The sequence below is a fragment of the Arctopsyche grandis genome, chromosome 12, assembly GCF_051622035.1.
Source record: "Arctopsyche grandis isolate Sample6627 chromosome 12, ASM5162203v2, whole genome shotgun sequence".
Lineage (NCBI taxonomy): Eukaryota > Metazoa > Arthropoda > Insecta > Trichoptera > Hydropsychidae > Arctopsyche > Arctopsyche grandis.
This window is the reverse complement of record NC_135366.1, coordinates 4,365,013-4,386,167: the sequence shown is the minus strand read 5'-3', so window position 1 is coordinate 4,386,167 and position 21,155 is coordinate 4,365,013. Positions and strand designations below refer to the sequence as shown.

The 21,155-nt window shown below is 32.7% G+C and overlaps 1 protein-coding gene across 8 annotated transcripts in view; it reads right to left on the bottom strand.

The window, feature by feature from the left end:
• Dh31-R (Diuretic hormone 31 Receptor) overlaps positions 1–21,155 on the bottom strand; it is a 220,007-nt gene that overhangs the window by 91,824 nt on the left and 107,028 nt on the right. For all 8 annotated transcript variants that reach the window (XM_077443479.1, XM_077443476.1, XM_077443478.1 and 5 more), the window contains one exon: positions 18,418–18,529. In XM_077443479.1, the coding sequence (XP_077299605.1) occupies positions 18,418–18,508 (91 nt within the window). In that variant the 5' untranslated portion in view covers positions 18,509–18,529. The remainder of the gene's footprint in view (positions 1–18,417; positions 18,530–21,155) is intronic.

Here is a 21,155-nt window from a genome sequence, read left to right as displayed (position 1 = left end):
ATATATATATATATATATATATATATATATATAAAGACGCTAATCTATATATATATATATATATATATATATATATATATATATATATATATATATAAAGACGCTAATCTATATATATATATATATATATATATATATATATATATATATATATATATATATATATATATATATATATATATATATATATATATATATATATATATATATATATATAATAATTATAGTCAATACATATTATAATTCAAGCGGACATGTTCAAACAAGCGAGTACTGATTCATAGAAACAATTTCTTCAAGTTTCACAGTTGCGAATGTAATTTACACTGACAGTCGCCACTTTTACACCAAATAAAAACTAATACAATTACTCAACACTATCCAAACTCTCATAATTAGCTTAGTTACTTTTTAACACGCGAAATACATTCGCAAATCCAATTATTTAACCGCGCGCACAGCATCAGTAGTACATTTAGCAGGTGTCGTCTGGACATTGTGCGGCAGGTGAGTTTCCAACACGATTTTCAGACGGGCATTCAACAATTTTAAAATACATTTATCCTCGGAAAAGGGAGACGACGAGATGACACAGCAAATCCCCCTCCTTCGTCCCATCTACACTCTCGAGTTCTATTTTCAAGCATCCGTTAAATATCCGACTTTTTCCCGGAGTAAATTGACGCTCTGACGATATATGGCGCTGACCCGGAGTGATAAAGGTGACACTCGATCCGATACAGAAGCTTGTGAACTTCTCAAAGTGGGATGCTGAAGGGTTCGGCATAGGGATGGGGATGAAATGAAGCGTTCATTTCAGTCGTGTTTATGTACCAGACCACTTTTACGATCAACAATATGTCGAAACGTCGAATAACATTCTGAGTACTATTTGAAGCGCTATACAGGAAGACAATGTAAACGAAACACGAATTTTCTGAAATGATGAAAGTTGGTCCCGGGTAAATATTTCAAACACGACTACTCACATTTATACTTTAAATCTAATATATAATTTGGAAAGAGACTTTGCATATATGTTTTTGCATATATGTATGTATATAACCTTCGTTCGTAGACGACAAATTCGATTTATTTTTTTCGATTTATAGGCGCCGATTCGATTTTTTTCAATTCAAAGGATTCAAAGTCCTCGGGGGAAAAGGCGCCGAGGGCAAAGCCGCCTTCGTGCCGGGGGCGAAGCCCTAGGATTCCGCCCCCTAGGGGTGGGTCACGCTCCACCCCCTAGGGGGGGCCACCCTGGAGGCAGAGCCTTAAGGGGCGCAGACGCCAGGGGCGAAGCGCTACGGGACGCAGATGCTGGAGGTGAAGCCCTAGGGGGCCCAGCCGTGGGGGGCGCAGACGCGGGGGGCTCAGCCACGGGGGCGCAGGTGCCGGATTCTGGTATACATATAATTTCGTATACATATAATTTTTAATAAGAGACTTACTATATATAATATGTTTGTTCGTTCGTTACAGTCAATGTAATAAAAAAAACAAATGAATATTCAAAAAAATTTATATAAAATAAAACTATTCAAATAAATTTAATAAAATGTTTACTATTAGGGTAGTCATTTTTAAGCAGTTTATATTACAAATACCGAGCGAAGCCGGGTAATACAGCTAGTATATTATAAAACGATATTTCATATATGTAATAAATTCTACTTTACTTGAAGAAGAAAGTTTTCGCCAATAATGACAGTAATTTTACATTAAGTTCAATATACTTTAATACTTGCTGCACTGTGATGGATAGCGAGTGAACAAGACTTATATTTTATTGATTTAAAATTTGCAAGAGAGATCGGAAGGGAGAAGCCAAATAATAGGAACCGTTTCAATGAAAATCAGAAAAATTGGCAAACTCTGAAAGGAAATGATCGACCTGAAGGCACAAACCAAGGTTTGGCCAACAGCTACTAGTGGGAATCGAACCGTGACCACTCCGCTCGAAGCATAATATGTTAACCACTAGTTCACGCTGCTGGTTATTATTAAATACTCACTAGTATACTACATATGTTAATTTTCTTAGTAGGTTATTTTTTTTCTTAGTAGGCGATTTCTTATCGAGCTCAATTTATTTTAAATTTATCTATAGCCATTAAGACTCAATGGAACACTATTATTTATCTTAATTTTTTCTCAAAAACTTTCGTCTGGCAATAAATTAAAAATAGATTGAAAGCAAACGAAAGTTTATTTGTAAAGATATAACAGGTTTCTAGAAATTTTATTTATTTAAGGATTTTTGTTATTTGACAGCATTGGTTATAATCTCTTGTACGTTAAACCGATTGGTTTACGCTAAAGTAAAAAGTTTAATATAAACCTATTTTTTTTATTACTATAAGACTGAACGTAAAATATTGTTCAATATATAAATTTAACTTCCGTTGATTTTTATTTGTTGATGTTTTTGAACTTGGTTCACTTTCGGCGTGCGTTTTCTAGCATTGGATTTGCATGCCGTTTGAAATTTAACTGTACACACGTCGAGTATGCTTTATGACCGTGCTAAATTTCGTGCACTATTTTAACTTCGTCGTAAATTTGTCGGAATTTTCCGGCCAAAACGGTCCTCGGAGATTTTCGCAGCGGAAACTTCAAAAGTAAAGTCGACTAACGGGAAAACCGCGACAAACTTGGAACAAAACGACTGTTTCGAGACTCAAATCCCCAATCTCGAAGAAATAGGCTAACTTTTCTGGGATTTTTTCTAACTATTGTTTATAGGAGGAGGTGTGGGGAAAATTCGTATAGCGAATGTCAATCTTCACTTGGAAAATTAATATCAAAAAACAAATAAAACTTTTCTTTTCACATTCTATTATATTATAGTTCATTGTATATATCGACGGCTTGGCACAATTTATGCATACCACATAAATTACCTTGAAAGGAAAAACCTGAATTATTGCAGCATCTACAAACTTAAAATTTTATATGAATTCAAAAATGGACATACTATATCTGTGCACGAAGCCAGCAATATATGTATATAAACAACTTTTGTATAATACTACATACATATAAATAAATATTATATTATAAATATACCGAATATGGAACGTTGTCTGCTTGGCATAACGAGAAGAGACAGGAAACGGAATACGTGGGTGAGAAGTATGACAAGGATAGTATGAAGAGATTGAATAACGATATAGTGGATAGAATGAAGAGATTGAAATGGCAATGTGGCTAGAAGAATGGACAAAAAAAAGGTGGACAAAACAAATGCTGGAATGGTACCCGAAAGAATGCAAAAAGTTTCAGAAAGTCCGCAGTGAAGATGTGTGGACAAAATTAGGAAAAAGGTGTTGAGTGAGATGGATGAGAGCAAAACAGAGACGAGTGGAAGCGTGACGGAGAGGCCTTCATCCAACAGTGGATGGCGAATGGCTGTAGATTATGATATTATTCTCATAAAGAGGCAGATATGTGTAAAGCCAAAAAATAATGAAAACCTCAAAAACATACAACGTTTCAAGAAAATGAGTAAAAAGAGCTAACTTACATACATTTAATGTATAAATACATTGAAATTAAAATGAATTATACTTTATGATTTCATCACAAAAAATTAAGAGTTGATTAACAGTCAACTTAAATCAGTTCACAATCAAATTAACATTCAAAAAGTTGATTAAAAATCGACAAGTTTCAGCAAGAAGTTTCACAATCAAAAATCTACATATATTGATTAAGAAATTCATTTTTTTTAATTGTTGATTTTGGTTAAAAAACCGATACTTTGATTTAAATTAATAATGTATATATTTCAATTGAAGAATAATTAAAACCAGTATTAATTGCGGAGTTGAAGACACGGTTATCATTAGTTCAATAGTTTACAGAATGAATCGGATGTATTTTATAGGTATAATATATACTTTTTTTATATTATAAAATATTACTTAAATAAAAATCAATTAAATCAAATGCCAAAGGAGTCATTTTAGCAGGAATATAAAAATGAAAAATTTCCAACTAACGATGCTTACGACAACCGACACTCGTTAATGGACTAACGCTGTTAAGTTTTTCCGCGCAAAATTAGAACCCGGTTCGAGCGACACAAGTCAACCGAAATTTAATTTAAACGAGGATTTCGCTAATTCGAAATTCGCCGTAAAACCCAAACTGAGGCTAGAGAAAGATGAGACCAAGTGGAGGAGTGATGGTGTAAAAGTTTAAATCGCGAACCGAGATAAGCGGCTTAAAAGGCCGCCAAAGTCGAATGCATAATAAAACGCGCAAAGGTTAATTTCCAACACCGCAATGACAATAATAATAAACAAAAATAATTAAAAAACACCATTCGCCCGACAATAATACAAATAATATTGCGAAATTTAATACTTTTTTGGCTATTTAATGTCACGCTCGTTTATTATAAGGTTTTACTCGACCGACTTTATGGCACACTTTACGAGCACGAATTGGATTCGTATAAAACGCGTCTCAATTAGATTAATTATTAATTGCAATGATTGGAAAAACTTTTTACTTAACTGTATAACATAAAAAAGAAAATCGAGTCCAAATAGGAACATCAATTTTTAAATCGAAATAAAATCAATACATTAAAAAGGTTGGACAGACTTGCGTTCATGGCTGTTACGACCTTTTCCCCCACCATTCAGTGTTAAGCTCTATAAGGTGCAATGCTCACGCACAGTCAGACAGACACGTGAAAGTAGTCACTCAAGACCCACTCATACACACAACATTCTAAAGTGTACTTTTAAATTAAAAATACATGTAAGCCAAAGAGGGGAGCAAGCATTTCATTTCATCATTCTGGATCCCAAACACAACTCTGATACAAGCCCGAACACGGTCATTCGAGCTGGAGCTACATAGATGTTATCAGCAATGAACCAGAAAAGTTGCCTTTCTTTTCTTTGTTTTTCATTGTTGTCACAATTTATTTATACATACTTCTTTTACATTTCACTTACGATTACTATTAAAGAAAAATTTTGCCTCTTATCCGATCGTTTTCATACTTTGCCATATTGCTCATTTTTATATGCTTTTACTTGTTCATCGGTGGTTGCCATATATACTCAGTGTGAGATTTTTCTATTCGGATAAATCTATTATTTTATGTACAAGCCCGAACAAAGGTAAATATGTAATGTTAAAATATAAATTCGAGATGCTGAAAACGTTGAAATCACTTTAAGTGCTAAAAATAATAATAAAATACTCATCGAATTAGTTAAAATTGCATAAAAAAGATAGAGATCACTACTGAATAAAATATAAACTGTATATGTATTCGGTAAAAAAATATTATTTATATAATAAAAATATAGAAAGCTTATTTGTACATAAATTCAATTCAAATTATGAGTAATAAGTGAGTTCAATCTTTTGATTAAAAAAATATTTTATATATTCAATAGACGATAGATATCAATATTCAATAAATTCAAATATGATAAAAATATTCGAGTATTATGTATATGATAATGTTCTATAAAAAAAGAACAAAGAACTTTTTCATAAATTCTTTGTACGTAATATTAATTCATTCATTGAAATACGAACCATAAATTTTCAAATAACATTTTCGTTTTATTATAGATTCAATCCATTTTATATTTAAATAATATTCCAAAAAATTGAATATTTGATTTATGAATAAACGTAACATTCAAAATCATATGTACATCGCTTTATGCATCAACGTCTCAATGGGCAAATCAACATCGAACTTAAATACGATGTTTATTCACAAGGCTCTTATTAATATTAAAAAAATATATAATTCACACCAGGTAAGATATATGGTACCCCGAAATTTGCGCGACAGACAAAAGCGCCACAACATAACCGCCCCGACATTACCGCGCGGTTACAAAACCACCACAGAAAAACACGCTTGGAGACAAATCCGCACCTAAAATAATGAAAAAATGAAATATTGAAGTTTCGAAGTCGCCGCTTCGAAGTCGAAATAGTCGCCCCCAATGTGCATATATAGGTACATTAATTCTATAAAAATGTCATTTTGGTATTTTCAGTGGCGTGCTGTGGAAATTTTTCTATTTCTGTCACACAGCTTGTATGTGGCATGCATCCCGATGCGTTGCTTATCACTTATGGAAGATGCTTCAGATATATTAATGAAATCGAATTCTAAATCGATATTTTAGTTTTTTTCATATATCCTGGCGCAGTTTTGTCGCCGAGTGCTTTTTCTGGGGTGATTTTTACTGGGGCGCAATTTTTTCACTGTGCGGTAATATCGTGGCGCTTATTGTACTTGAAATAGTTTTAGTCCCATTTATCGATCGGAAGAAACCACACACTAGTTATTTACAGCTTGAAACTCGCCCCCATTCGAAGAGACGTCAACCGCCAAATATCAAATCTGACACAATGGCCATAAGACAACATTTAGACGCACTTCGCGCTAAAGTTTTTGTATGTCAATCTTCATATGTATATGAGACATAAAATTAAAAAATATATATATATGGGAGATAATGAGAACCTATAAAGCAAATTTGATCAAATATAGAGTGAAAAAAGCAAAAGTTATAGGCGTTTAAGCTATTAAAATCTGACATAGCGAGAGGGTGGCGAAAAGGGAAATAACGATCGGAAGAGTGCGGATAAATACGGCAATGTGGATAATAGACGTCACCGAGAACGATAATGGAGTATTTTCAAACGTGTTTATTACGATTATTTTTCACCATCGTAATGGCGGATTTGATTTCCACTTTATTTATCTTTTACAATTTCGCCATAGTGACATTACAGATTAGCTCCAGGTCGTCACTATGGCTAATGTATTACGAGACATTGAAAACTCAAAATCATTACATACATACATACACATGTAAATCGAAACAATACCTGACATATATTTTTCATGCAACAATACCAATTTTTACATTTGATAAACAACCACAGAGACATCTATGGTGAGAAATCTGGCGAAACCTGAGATATAACAATAAATCAAGGTTTGCAACGGAAAATTGAGAAGGAAAAGCCAATTTACAGGAACCGTTTCAATGAAAATCACTAAAATTGGAAAAATCTGATAGGAAACGATCCACCTCGACAAAACAAGGTCTGGCCAACAACGATATTCTTTAGTGGGAATCGAACCCGTGACATCAAGCACAAAATAATTCAATACTCATCACTAGACCACGCTGCTGATTAATATAACATATATTGATGACCAAACCGAGCAAAATGGCAAAGTTTGAAAACGATCGGAAGAGTGTGGATAAGAACCCAAATTTCGTCAGACGAAAAAATAGAATGCGAGCTAAGAAGAGGCCGTTAATAATAAAATCTGACATAGATAGATGACGGCGAAAAGGAATATACGGCAAGAAGTAAGCCGAAGCGATCGAAGTAAGTGAACAATGCGAACGAACATTTTGGGCGATTAACGTCAGGCATATCTTCTTGGGAGTATTTTCAAACGTGTCTAATACGATTTTTTTTCACCATCGTAATGGTGGAAAAAAATGACACCTTTACTTATATACATATATTGATGACCAAAATGAGCAATATGGCAAAGTATGAAAACGATCGGATAAGAGGCAAAATTTTTCCTTAATAGTAATCGTAAGGCGAAGTAAGAAGAGGTGTGTAAAAAGGACACATAGAAAATCAAAATCTAACCCTTTCAATTACACATTAGACGTAATCTTTCAGACGAGCGTCCGTGCTCGGCCTACTTATTACCGATTTTTTTCAACATAAGTAAATATATATGTACTGTACATTATAGATTCTTATTACCACCCCCCAGCCTCCGTCACGAGTATGTTAAATTCCGTTTTACCCTTATGAAAAAAGGGTATGTACCACTCGACGAACGAAAAGGAAACGTCTGTATAATATTGCCAGGGCGAACGCCCATATCAAACGTTATTAGGGTTTTCGTATCAAAAACGTGAACTGAAATCAGAACATATTACCCCCCATAAGACGGAATATAAATTGTTTTATTTTCATAAATTAATGTTCCCGTGTTCGAAATTTGGCGAGAAATAATAAGGATAAACAGAAATGGAACGAAAGGAGGTTGTCAATCAAAACGACGCGATGATATTATAACGCAATTATGTACGTACTTACTGTACAGAAGCGGGACGAAAGTAAAGTTCAAAGCGTGATAAGTCTATGTAATACTGTTTCAACAATTAAAACCTGTATAGAAATACTGAATGTCACCTTTCTTCTGTCGGATAATACAAATTTCAGAATTAGATTCAATTCAATACAAGTCCAAGGGCTAGAATTTCGATGAGACACAATCAAATGTTTCTACTGCATGTTTTCGTATTCATTCATATTTAGATTGAATTAAATAGATTTAATATTATTATTTGAATGACAATTTTGATAAAATAATTTATATTTAATCTGCTCAAAGCTTAGTTCAAATTAAATCAAGTGGATTAATGCTAGATTATCGAAAACTTTAAGACACAGTTTCAGAGGATTTCAATTAATTGAATTATTCGCCTTTTACTCATACAAATATAATTTAAAACGACAAAATTTATATTAAAATATTCGATCAAGATAGTATTATCATGTATATATATATAATTTTACATAGATATATACCAGGAAGGCTTGACAGGAAGACCCCAATGCACCTTCCTGGACAATTAATTATAAACATTTTATTATTACATAAATCACTGTATTTTCAGAAGCTGAAGAACACGAAATAACAATTAATTAATTAATCACAGAATTAATTCATTGAGACATCTTGGATTTAGATTTTGTACATAATTTTTACAAATTATATACACAATAAATACAGAATATTTGTGACAACAGAAAAGATGATTTTTGCCAATTTTGAGGAACCGTTTCAACAATGATCAGATAAAATTGGCAAACTCTAATAAGAAACGATCGATTTGGAGTCACAAATACCCCCAAAACCAAATCAGCAGTATGAGGGATCGAATCCACTGATCACTTGGTGTTAAACATACATGCTACCATTAAGCCATATGTAGGTTATATGAGTTTATTTTAACCTTTTTGTCTGGTAGCCTGCGCTCATCACTATTTTCATAATTGAATGTGATGTATGTATGTGTGCAATTTTGACCTTTTCTCTTCCATATGGGCCTCGCAGGGATAAATTGTATTTGCAGCTGGTTTTTATATATTGGTGCTGGCTATATATGTATGCAAGACATCCCCTAATTTGTATTTTATTATTTGATATTTTTACTATATTTGCTATTATTATAATTCTACTTTTTTTATTATGATTGTGTATAAATGTATTTTTTGTCTGTGTATATATTTTTATTTTTATCACCTCTCTGTATTATTTCGACCATTGTGGCGCAATAGGGACTCCAGTAATGCTACAATGATCCAAACTTAAATAAGTAAATAAATAAATAATTGAAAGTCCAGTTTTCTTCATTTGGAGAAAAATCTCGCAAATTATTAATTAATTAATTATTAATTTCTAAGTTTATTTTGCTTTTCTGAGATTCTCGACATATCATATGAAAGGTAGTGATAGCAATTTATGAATTAAGTCAAACTGAAATAGTGTTTTTGGAACTGAAAATCGGACTAGTTTGATTAATATAACGTGTCTAAATCTAAATGCAAAAGTAATTTAAAAAAAAATACTGCGTATAAACATAATTTTTATTTATATGTACATACATTTATAAAATGAACTCTATTTTTTTTTAAATATAATAAAAAAATAGCTTTATGATGAAATTACAGACATTAAAAAAGGAAAATCGCATGACTAAAAGTGGGCGGTATCAAAACAATAATTTACACTTTTGGCGTTAATTTATGTACAGATATATCATTGTAAAATGGCGTCTAAAATTAATACAGCGTATTTCATACATTTACGAGTGCATTAAAAATATATTTCATTTTTTCGTTTTTTTTCCTCCGTATATATTTTAAGTCTGAAATAAATCCATTAATCCCGTGCGCGTTCGCAACAGAATCGATACGTTCATAATGGAAACGGTATTTTTTATTCAAATAAAATATAATATTCAAACGGAACGACTGCTCTTATCTACGGCTGCGGATTTATATGTTTGTATGTATGTATATACATATATAAAAAAAATGCAAAATAAATACAATCTATCTTCCATTAAAACGAAAACAAAAACCACTTCACTCATCTGTCTATCTCCAACGTGGGGACGCAATTTTTTTTTCATAACGTTCTTTTTTATTTCATCTTTTATGAACCTATCGGTTTAGTACGCACTTTAATTTGGTACTACAACAGAGATATCGAGTTTATCTATGTTTTATGGTGCAATAAAAAGCATTATTTTCATTCGATTTTCTCTTATCGGGGATGTTAAACTCACGACCCTCAACAGCCTAATTGTTGAACCGATGTACGACATTATCGCCCTTTTTTATATCCGTAATATAAAATTCTTCCACAGCCAGCAATTTGTATTAAATTCTTCATATTAAATTATCAATATGTACGTAAGTATGTATATTAAAATAATTCCGAAGACAAACTGCTATTTTTCTTAACCTTTCCTCAAGTGCCCCAGTTTTTACTATGTGGTTTTCAAAGCTATACACCCTATATTTTTGCATTCCTAGAATGAACTACAAGAAATTTATTTTATTAGATTTTGTATGATTTAAAAAAGGGGTACATCGTAAAAAAATACATTTATACATTTCTACGTTCCAAAGTATGATGATTTAAAGGCGGTAGCGATAAGTCATGTTTTTGACTGTTCGCTTGCATATTCTTGTTGATCGATGAATTAATGCGAGAAAAAGAGACAGCTATATATTCGTAAGCTATTGTTTTCGTCGCTTTTGGCACGTGGCTATTGAGTCATGCAGTCGCCTGTTGGCCTTACCTATGTGCCTTTGCGTGTTGATTTTAATACAAAAATAGTCAAAAACATGCTATGGGACTAAAACTTTTTATGTTGATGTATAAAATGATTAATAAGATATATATTGAACCCATTTGTATTGAGAAAAGGTATATTTTGGGAGTCTTACTCGACCCCGGTTCGGGACACTCGTTTGATCTCGACGATCCGTCCTTCAAAGGTTAAGGAATTGGAATTGATGGAAATCATCCACCAATTAATTGTACATTATCAATCAACAAATTCTTCAATTGAAAATAAGTTCAAATCATACATTAAACGATTTATTAATATATGTACATATTTTAATAATTGCAAAATAATAACAATTTTTTCTAACGGCTAATAACACTGAGCAACAAAAAAGTTACAAAAATAGACTGATCAATCTTTACTTAATTTGACTCACTGAATTCCAATATCACAATGATTTTTATTCGCTTAATAGATATAAGCGTTTAAAAAATGGGCAATTTTTACAAATTTTTGGTTTTTGCAGTATTTAATTAAAAATCTAGTATTTCTGTGCCAAAAGTGAGTATTGTAATGAATAGTAAGATGTTTTTCTATGGATTTTGATTTTTCATTGCTTTGAAATACCTACAATTAATTATCTAGCGAATTTCAAAAGTCAAAAATATACTTTTTTCTTACACATTTTTTTTCGTAATGTCATGAGCGAATTTCGCTAATTCTTCACTTATCCACGTTTACAAGGATTAGTTTTTTACTTGAATATTTTTTTCGTTATCTAGATGTTCTAATTCGAGCAGTAAATGTAGTTTTCCGTTTCGGTTTTTTGTTGATCACAGTAATCATCATTCTTGACTATAAAATGATGATATAAAATTGATATACATGTATGTAATTTGAACCGTTTAATACGAATATTTCATTTTTATTCGAAGCACAACATTTTCAAATAAAAAAATGGGATATTTATAAAAAAAACATTTGAAATTTAGAACAAAAACACCTTATCTTATCAAAATATATGCTCTAAATCGTCATATTTTACACACTACATGCATTAGTAGATGAAATATACTCCATAAAAACCGACACATTTCCGGAGCTGGACCACAAAAACAAATGTTCTTATTTAGATACAGTGAAAAAACATACCATTAAAAATTTACATCTAATCAATTACATACATACAAAATTAGGTAAAAATAGCGTAATTTAACCTGACCGCAATATAAAATATTCGCCATTTAATATTATATAAACCGACATATTTCCGAGATTGGGCCTCATTCATCAGCAAACCAAGCGTATTTGTTTCTCAATTTTATAATGATTTTGTCGCTCAAATAGAATTCTTTAATCAATTCCATTCAACTGAAACGACCACAAATAATAACAACGGCTAATTTCGTATTTCACGAAATTGGACCACAATTTTCAACAATACGAAAGACAAATAAGCTAAAATTAATTGTATTGTTACAATTAACTTGTACATTTTTTCGCGGAAACTTGTTTATTTGAATGTTATACATTTTTGCATAACTTTCCAATACTACAAACCGGCTGTGAATCATCAAGTCAACTTATTATTATTATAATAAGATCATTCTTGATCTAATCAACGATGAAACTGCTATTGGTTAGTGAGAGATGTACTATGAAAAATTTATATCGAGATTATGAAATTACCCAGCGTAGCTTATGTGAAAAAAAATTGGAAAAAGTAGCATTCACTTTTGAAGGCTATGTTTCCAATAGAGATGGATTTACATAATTCTCAATGAATTGAAAACTGTAGACTTTGAATGATGTAAATAGAAATAAACAATCATCTTCATATAAACCAACAGAATAGACTAGTGTTTAGCATATAATGCTTTCTGCTGGTTTCTGCTGGTCAGACGTTGGATTTGTGATTCTAGGTCGATCGTTTCCTATCGAAGTTTGCCAATTTATCTGATTTTCATTGTAACGGTTGCAAGAAATTGGCAACCTTACCCATTTTCTCGCAAATCTCGTGCTTTTGGCAATCTAAAATTTCGCTGACTTTTTAAAAATGCTGTAAATTTACAAATTTGACCATAGACCATGTGGCATTTGACATTTGACCATGTGGATGTTAATTTATATGTATTTACTTTGTATAATACTGTAACATGGGAACACGAGAGAAAGTATCCGCAAGAAAGTATCTAAATGCATTCGGGGGTTAACAATGGAGACCCCCTAATTGGCCTAACGGGACTCAGTAAGTAGCCGCTAGAATTCTCAGAACCCGAGAGCGTGAGAGCTAGAAAGCCTGACACTCACTTAAAACTATACGAGCCTTCAGCCTTCACCCCCGATTCAGCCTTCGCCCCCGGTGCCCCCCCTGGGCCTTCGCCCCCGGTGCCCCCCTGGCACGCCCTGGGCCTTCGCCCCCAGCGCCCCCCCGGAACTTCGCCCCCGCCTCCGGTGGCGAAGGCCCGTCACCCGTCCCAACGTCGTCATGGAAATTTTGACTTGCTTACAAAGTTCCCAACGAACAATACTTACATACATATTCTCTTTCGAAATTATATATTAGATAATGCCCTTCCTGGGAGCATTAAAGGTGCTAGTAACATTGGTGCTTTCTTGAGGGGTGTTAATTGATACCTCTATGGAAGATATTTGGAATTATATTATATTATTTTAAGGTTACTAATTATAGTTTTATTAATTTTCTTAACAATGCTCTGTTATAGTTGTTAGTTTTAGTTTTAAATTGTTAATGCTTAAATAATTCATTAGCAATTTGCTATTTAATAATAAATAAATAATACATGCGTATAAAAGCGAAATATTATCGTATAACGGCCACCACTGATATGCACCCTCTTAAATAGACACACTCCAACGTCAAAACTGACAATCATTAAAAATAAAAAACTAAATGTATATATGCTTATTGTAAATCATATTAACAATTAGATACAACATAACTTCTTATTGAATACTTATCTCGCAGATAAAACCGACTGAGGAGATATACAGTGAAATATCAGATTTGACATATTTGGCCAAAAATCAATATATATCGTGTATTACATTACATGAAGTTAGACGCCAAATTTTAAATTTATATATGTATACATATGAGAGTTAAAACTATAAATATTTAAATATTAGAGATAACGAGAACCTATAGAGCAAATTTTATAAAATATAGAGTGAATTATAGGCGTTTAAACAATTAAAATCTTATATCGCCATATCAAAGCGAACAAGTTGGAAGACACGGGACGAACGCTTATTAAACGTCAGGAAGGTTTACGGGCCCCGTTTTTAAAACGCGTTGTATACGATATTTTATCTCCAACGTAATGGCAGACGATACATTAACGAGTATTGATGACCAAAATGAGCAATATGGCAAAGTATGAAAACGATCGGATAAGAGATAAAAATGACCACTAACACGAAAGCCATTTGAAACGTAAAGGAGGTATGTAAAAAATCGCTAAATACACAACAAATCGTTCAAAAATTCCATACTACATAGTTTGTTTCGTAGACTGCATACTCCACCAAAACAACCCCGTCCAACCCCACCTAATACATCATCGCACTCCAGAACCGGACAAGATTAGTATCATTAATCGCAACGAACATTTGCGATGATTAATAAGCCTGGGCGACCTCATGACCCGTGACCTCTATTAAAAAGCAATACGTTCGAGTACCCCAGACGCAAAGGCGCAGTTACACCGAGCTAACTAGGATTTAGAACGTATGTAGGTACCTCGGTGTAAATTACCTGCAGACGGGCACAAGATGTACGGACAAAAGGGCATTGTAATCTTTCACACGTCGAGACAAAGGGAAAGATTACAAGAACGGGAATTATTAACGTACACGTAACGTGCCAGTTTTACTGTTTTTTTTTTTGTTTCGTTTCTTTTTTTTGCGACCCCCCACTCTTTACTGCCCCTGTCTGCAGGCTTTGTTCCCGAAGAGTATGATAAATTATGGACGCGGCTTAACCCGTCAAAATCCATCATGAGCATATTTTTTCAGTACAGTTCGCCAAAAAAGGGTTTTTTCCCTCCGAACAAACCCCCACGGGACAACACTAACGCCCCCTTTACAATTTCGGTAATTAAAATTGATTCCCGTTGAGCCGATAATCTGAAATGGGTCGCTTTTCAATAATCGCACAGTTTCGTTATACATTTTTTGTAATCCTATTATGTGTAATATGACGTGTATTATGAAGGCTTTGAATTTTGTGTAATAACGGCAGGCTTTAAAATAAAATAAAATTGAATTAATATCAAACGAAACTTATCCACCGGACGTTTTCATAACGAGCTTTCAATTGATGAGATAAGATTAATTTAAATTTATAGTCTAATAAATGAACTTATTTTAGATAACACACATATGTACGTGTTGGACTATTGGATTTTATTTATTTATTTAAGTTTAAGTTGGGGCCATTATGGCATTACAAGATTCCCTAACGCAAATACAAACTAGGGAATGTCTTGCACCTATAGACAGTATCAACATTATAAGAACCAGCAAATAGAAGAGAGAAGATCAAAATTCCACTCATACATCACATTCAATTATGAAAATAACGATGAGCGCAGGCTACCAGACAAAAAGGTTCAATTTTAAAAGGCCGTATAATCATTTTTGTTTAATCGCAAACCATCAGATGAAAGTATGAGTAATTTAAGTTTTATTATACATTATTCATGTACATATTTTTTTTAAATAAATACACAAAATCAATATGAAAAGAGTGATGACGAAGAAGCCGACGATTGTATCTTATATTTTATGTGTGTGTATTTTAGTTTTATATGTTTTTTTAATTTTCTTAAAATTATTTTTTATTAATTGCAATATATATTACATATATAAATATAATGTAATTCATGTTAAGTACATATATAATTACGTTTTTTAAAATTTTCGAATATATTCGAATATTCAAATAGCTCTTGATTTACTATTCGATATTCGAATAGTTGAAGTCGACAAATATTTGGGATCCCTAGTCAGTAAGCAATCCTAAGATTTTTTCTAAATATTTTTTAATGTCGATATTTTGAGAGGTTTATAGTTATATAGTTTATAGTTTATAGTTATATCAAAAGTTTGAACTCAATCTAGCATATTATACGCATTGCTTTATTTATTCCAAAACACCCAGCAGTATAGCTCGGTGGTTGCGTTAATGCTAAGCAACGAAAGGTCCCCGTGTTCTGGGCCTGGGTCGACCTCGATTGAAAATAATTTATTTGGAGTATTTCTGCAGTACTGCTGGTCAGATTTGGATATTTGCTACTCCAAGTCGATCGTTTTCTATCAAATTTTGCCAATTTATCTTATTTCATTATTGAAATGGTTCCTCATCAAATTGGTATATTCTACCTACTATATGTCAACACTATTTGAATATGATTTCGAATTTATATATGCACAAATTTTATGATATATATATATGTAGGTGTCGCTCATGGATCATGGTAAAAAGTAAATTTAAAATAAAAACAAAAAGTATATATATATTTTTTAAGAAAGTCCGCACAAGAAGAATTCATATTCACACTCTAACGTATATTTCATTCATACAAACTCGATAACTTTTCTCATGTCACAAAGAAACTTTACCTGAATTTTAGCACCTGTTTCACACCATACAAAATATTCAATCGGTACCAAAATAAACGTCGACTTTTGAAACAGGTTCAACTTCAATAATATAAAATAAAAAAATGAAATTTTCAATAGAACTTTCTTTTACAGGAAATCAAAAGGTCTATGCCAAAAATAGACCGTAGACAAGATGCTTCGCGAAAATTTTCCCATTGTATCGTAGTCTTTTCACAAGGGAAAACGTCACGAACAGACGTGACAACGACAAAATATCATATATTTATACTCCGAGGCGACAATCTGACAACTTTCAGAATGGACCACCTCCCGAAAGAGACTTTTAGAAAATTGGAAGCTCTCGAAACAATGACTTGGCGCAATAATAATAATAACACCTCATTATTTCCACCCCGTCGGTACTAAGCACATTAATATTATAAAATAATATCACGACATGCTTTTCTTTGCATTCACAATATTAAAAAACGAATTTAGAATATTAATTTCACCTCGTTTCGGCTGCTGTTGTTCGGAAAGATATACCTACGCGATTTTATATTCTACAACTGTGATTTTTATAAAATTCGGCTTTTCAATTTCACGCGTTGAGAATCCTTAATAGGCACGAAAATCCCTGGTCGCATAAAAAGGTAAGATGAGGACGAAGAGGCGCGAGAAACATTTCTGAAATTCTCGCCGATTTTCACACCAGCTAAATTGCATTCTGCGAATTTTCCCGACAGCACAAATATCTATTATACAATTTTAATCCACTCGAATTCACAGAAATGGTACCAAACCGGTTGAAAGTCCTACTCTTTGAAACTAATCCAAAAGTAAAATTAATCCGAATTTAATTTCATATTAAAAACTGATTTAATGGAACCGAACCGGTTTGTAAAACTAATAATGATATAGCTTTCCGATGCATTTTTTTTGTTCATGTAATGATATTATTAGAGTTATCAGAACAGAAAGTAATATTACCTAGTTAAAAATTGATAAACTTCATAATATTTTAAAAGTGATTTAAAATTTCATTCTACAAATTCTCCGACATGACTTATCTTTTATATAATACGAGTTAATCCCCTCAAATTTTCAGAATGGGTATAGAACCGCTTAAAAGCCCTAATCTGTTAAACTATCGCATGTAAAAGTACAACAACGATGAAGTTAATTACTATAAACTAATTAATGGATCTGAACCGGTTCGTGGAATTATTAAATGTTATATTACGATGGAATGAAAGTTTTAATTTTGAGAAGTGTTTTAATTATCAGATAAATTTATAATTACATTAATACTTCCATTATTAAAGCGTAATTATTCAATATAATAAAACGAAGCTTACAACCGGTTATGTTCCGGAATTTACTACTTTTCAAAATAAAACAATATTATTCCAGTTCATCAAAAAACAATCTAAAAATATCTTGAATTTGAAATAACCAGTCGACTAATACTATTATAATTGCATATGAATAATTCATTCAATTTATTAATACGCATACAGTCAACGCAAAATAAACACAACCGGTTGGGATTATTTTCCAAAACTAACACAGAATTTACCCCAAACAAGAATAAATACCACTTACTAATGGTATTTGGATTATACATACATACATATATGTATGCATTATACAAACAGACGTGATATAATAGTTCCATACAAATCCATTCCAAGAAATATCTTAATACGAAATTCACAATGCTAAAACTCATAAAGGTATCACTTAAAAGCAAAAAAATTAAAATCGACCCTATTTTTATGATATTATCAGTTGAAAACACAAAAATTCACATCGGAACTGAAAACAGATTGAAAAAACACGTTGGAACTCAACCGGTTATTGCGTCACATAAAATTTCACTCACCTGGCGGTGGTTCCGTAGAATTGTTCATGGAATTGCATTCTATCCGTTTCTGCTCCAGCCAGAGTTTCAAAGTATCATCGAATTCCCCCATTTTCAAGCTATTCGAAATAGTCTGAAAAAAGAAAACAAACAAACACATAAAATCTGAAATTTAGACATATGGAAAACGTCAATTTCACAAACCGGTTCATTCCCACATACCATCGAACTCGTACATATGATCCGCTAACTGACAGTCGTTATAAATTATTGCGGACGTTGGGAAGGAGAGCTTCAAACGGAATGTCGTAAATCTTCATTTTCCGGAAAATCCGAATGTGGAAATCTAATATATTATAACCGCCTCAAAAGCACAATACGCTCGAACAAAAACACACATGTACGTGTAAATTTTAACGACTTACACGCCGAAAGAATAAATAATACGAATATGCGACGGCTTTGAGTTCACCTAGGATATATTAGCCGGTGGAAAATAATTATAGAATAGGACTTGATTCACTGTTTCGTCTGACGATTCTCGTGTATATTTTGATTTATAGCCTCATCAATATCCATTCACTCTTCGGCACGTTATCGTCGTAAAGATCCCTTCTTCGACCGGTTTATTTGCCGTCGACCGTTTTAGAGTCGATTTATCTGGGAACGAGCCTGTGGGGAGGGTGTGGGGGATGAGGGTGTGCCTTTCGAAAAGGGTCAAAAGCTGAAGGGCTGGAGATGACCAGGCTCCTGATCTTTATTTTGCCCCCAGAGCACGTAAACCAGTAGCTCATTTACAAGCCGCAGCCGGTCATAATCCACACCTTCTAATAAATCGAAACATATATCAAGGGTTCCGTTGAGATAATTCCAAAAGTTTGGGAATTGTATGAAGAGGTAAATAGTATTTTATTTTTGTCACAGTTACCGCTAATACATTAATTATAAATCTGAGATTATCTCCGTATTAAACAGAAAATGGAAAGAATACTGCGCAAAAAGCATGAAGTTCTGACCCCAGATGAACCTAATATAATCCTTCAAAAAGTAAAGAATTCCATCAGAAAGTTGAAAAATAAAAACCATATAGTAAAGATGAAATTCAGAGTTTTTGAAGATTGGACGACATAGTTATCAGAATGCTTCTGGATTTCTGTAATTCGGCTTGGAAATCGGGAAGATGGCTTTGAGAGTAGTTCAATTCTATATTTATCCAAATTTATAAAAAGGGATCATCGAAAAAATGTGTAAATAACAAAACAGTCTTACTCATCTCTTATCCAAGTAAAATATTGCTCTAAATACTACAGGAAAGATTGAAATACATACTATCTGGACCAGCAAATTCTGGAAGGGCAATTTTAACTGTTTATGAAGGAGATGGGTGCTCCAAACAACTAATAACAATTATTCATAATGTATATATACATAAATTGTAGTAAAAAATAGGCGGCATAAGGATTTATAACATAAGTTTAAAGGATAAAACAACGTTAATGGTCAGTAATGAGGATGAAACGGCTGAAATACATCGTAATATCGACATAGAGAGTAGACACCTGGATCTAGAGACAAACAAAAATCCTATTCGTTGACAGATGTAAGTCTGATAAAGTCTAATGTTTTAAAAGACTATCAGGGAGTCGACAACTTTATCCCTAGGCGTCTTGATCATAAGGAAAGGAGAATGCCAATCGGATTAGGAATGGCGAAAACGGCAATGGCTAGTCTGATATGGAAGATATGGAAGAACCGCTCTATAATGAGAAGTATATATCTATAACAAAAATCCGTCTGGAGCGATATTTGATGTTCTCCATTGCAATATATGGAGACAAAACATAGACCTGAAAAAGAAATAAAGGGACATGCTAGATGCATTTGAAATGTAGTGTTGAAGACGGATGCTATACGCATGCCATGGACCTCAAGACGCACGGACTTCTTCATCCTCAAAAGAGCTGACAGTTTCAGAGATACTATCCACAACATGTAAGAAAAGGGTCCTTTCCTATTTTGGCCATATTGCTAGGAAGAATGTGGAGAGTTTGGAGAGGCTGGTAGTCACCAGAACACTGGAGAGAAGGCGAACGAGAGGATGGCCTCCCGAGAGATGTTCAGACCAAAATAAAGAACTAGCGGGATATTCCCTTAACGCTGCTTTCAACTTAGCACAGAACCGGAAGTAGTGGAGGTGAATCATCCATCAAAAAGAAACAGTGGAACAAAAAAGGTGGATCATCAAAAAAAGAAACAGCAAATATGCTATTTTAATTCCAGAAAGACACCTGAAAATGGAACATATGTACATACATAGTTCTAGATTAAACTGCGATAGACGAATCTACTTTTTTGTGATTCTTTTAATAAATAACTAATATCCAGTTGATGTCATTTTAAATAAATGTATTCATAAAGTGCGTCCCAGATATGTAGCTTAATAAAAAGACTGAAAGTTTAAATGGAAAACTTTTCCAAACAATAAATCGCACAGTACATATATAGTTGGTATTAAAAAATTCTATAAAAGAAAGACAGACACTTGAAAATTTAAGTTTCTTAAATATATGTACTTGAAGAGAAAACTTTATTGTATGGAAGAAGAAAAAAATAAAGCGAATAACATATATACTTATTTGATCTACATATGCATATATTAGTTTATTAATTTTAAGTTTGGAACATTGTGGCATACACTATATCAGATTGACATATTTGGCCAAAAATCAGTATATATCGTGTATTACATTACATGAAGC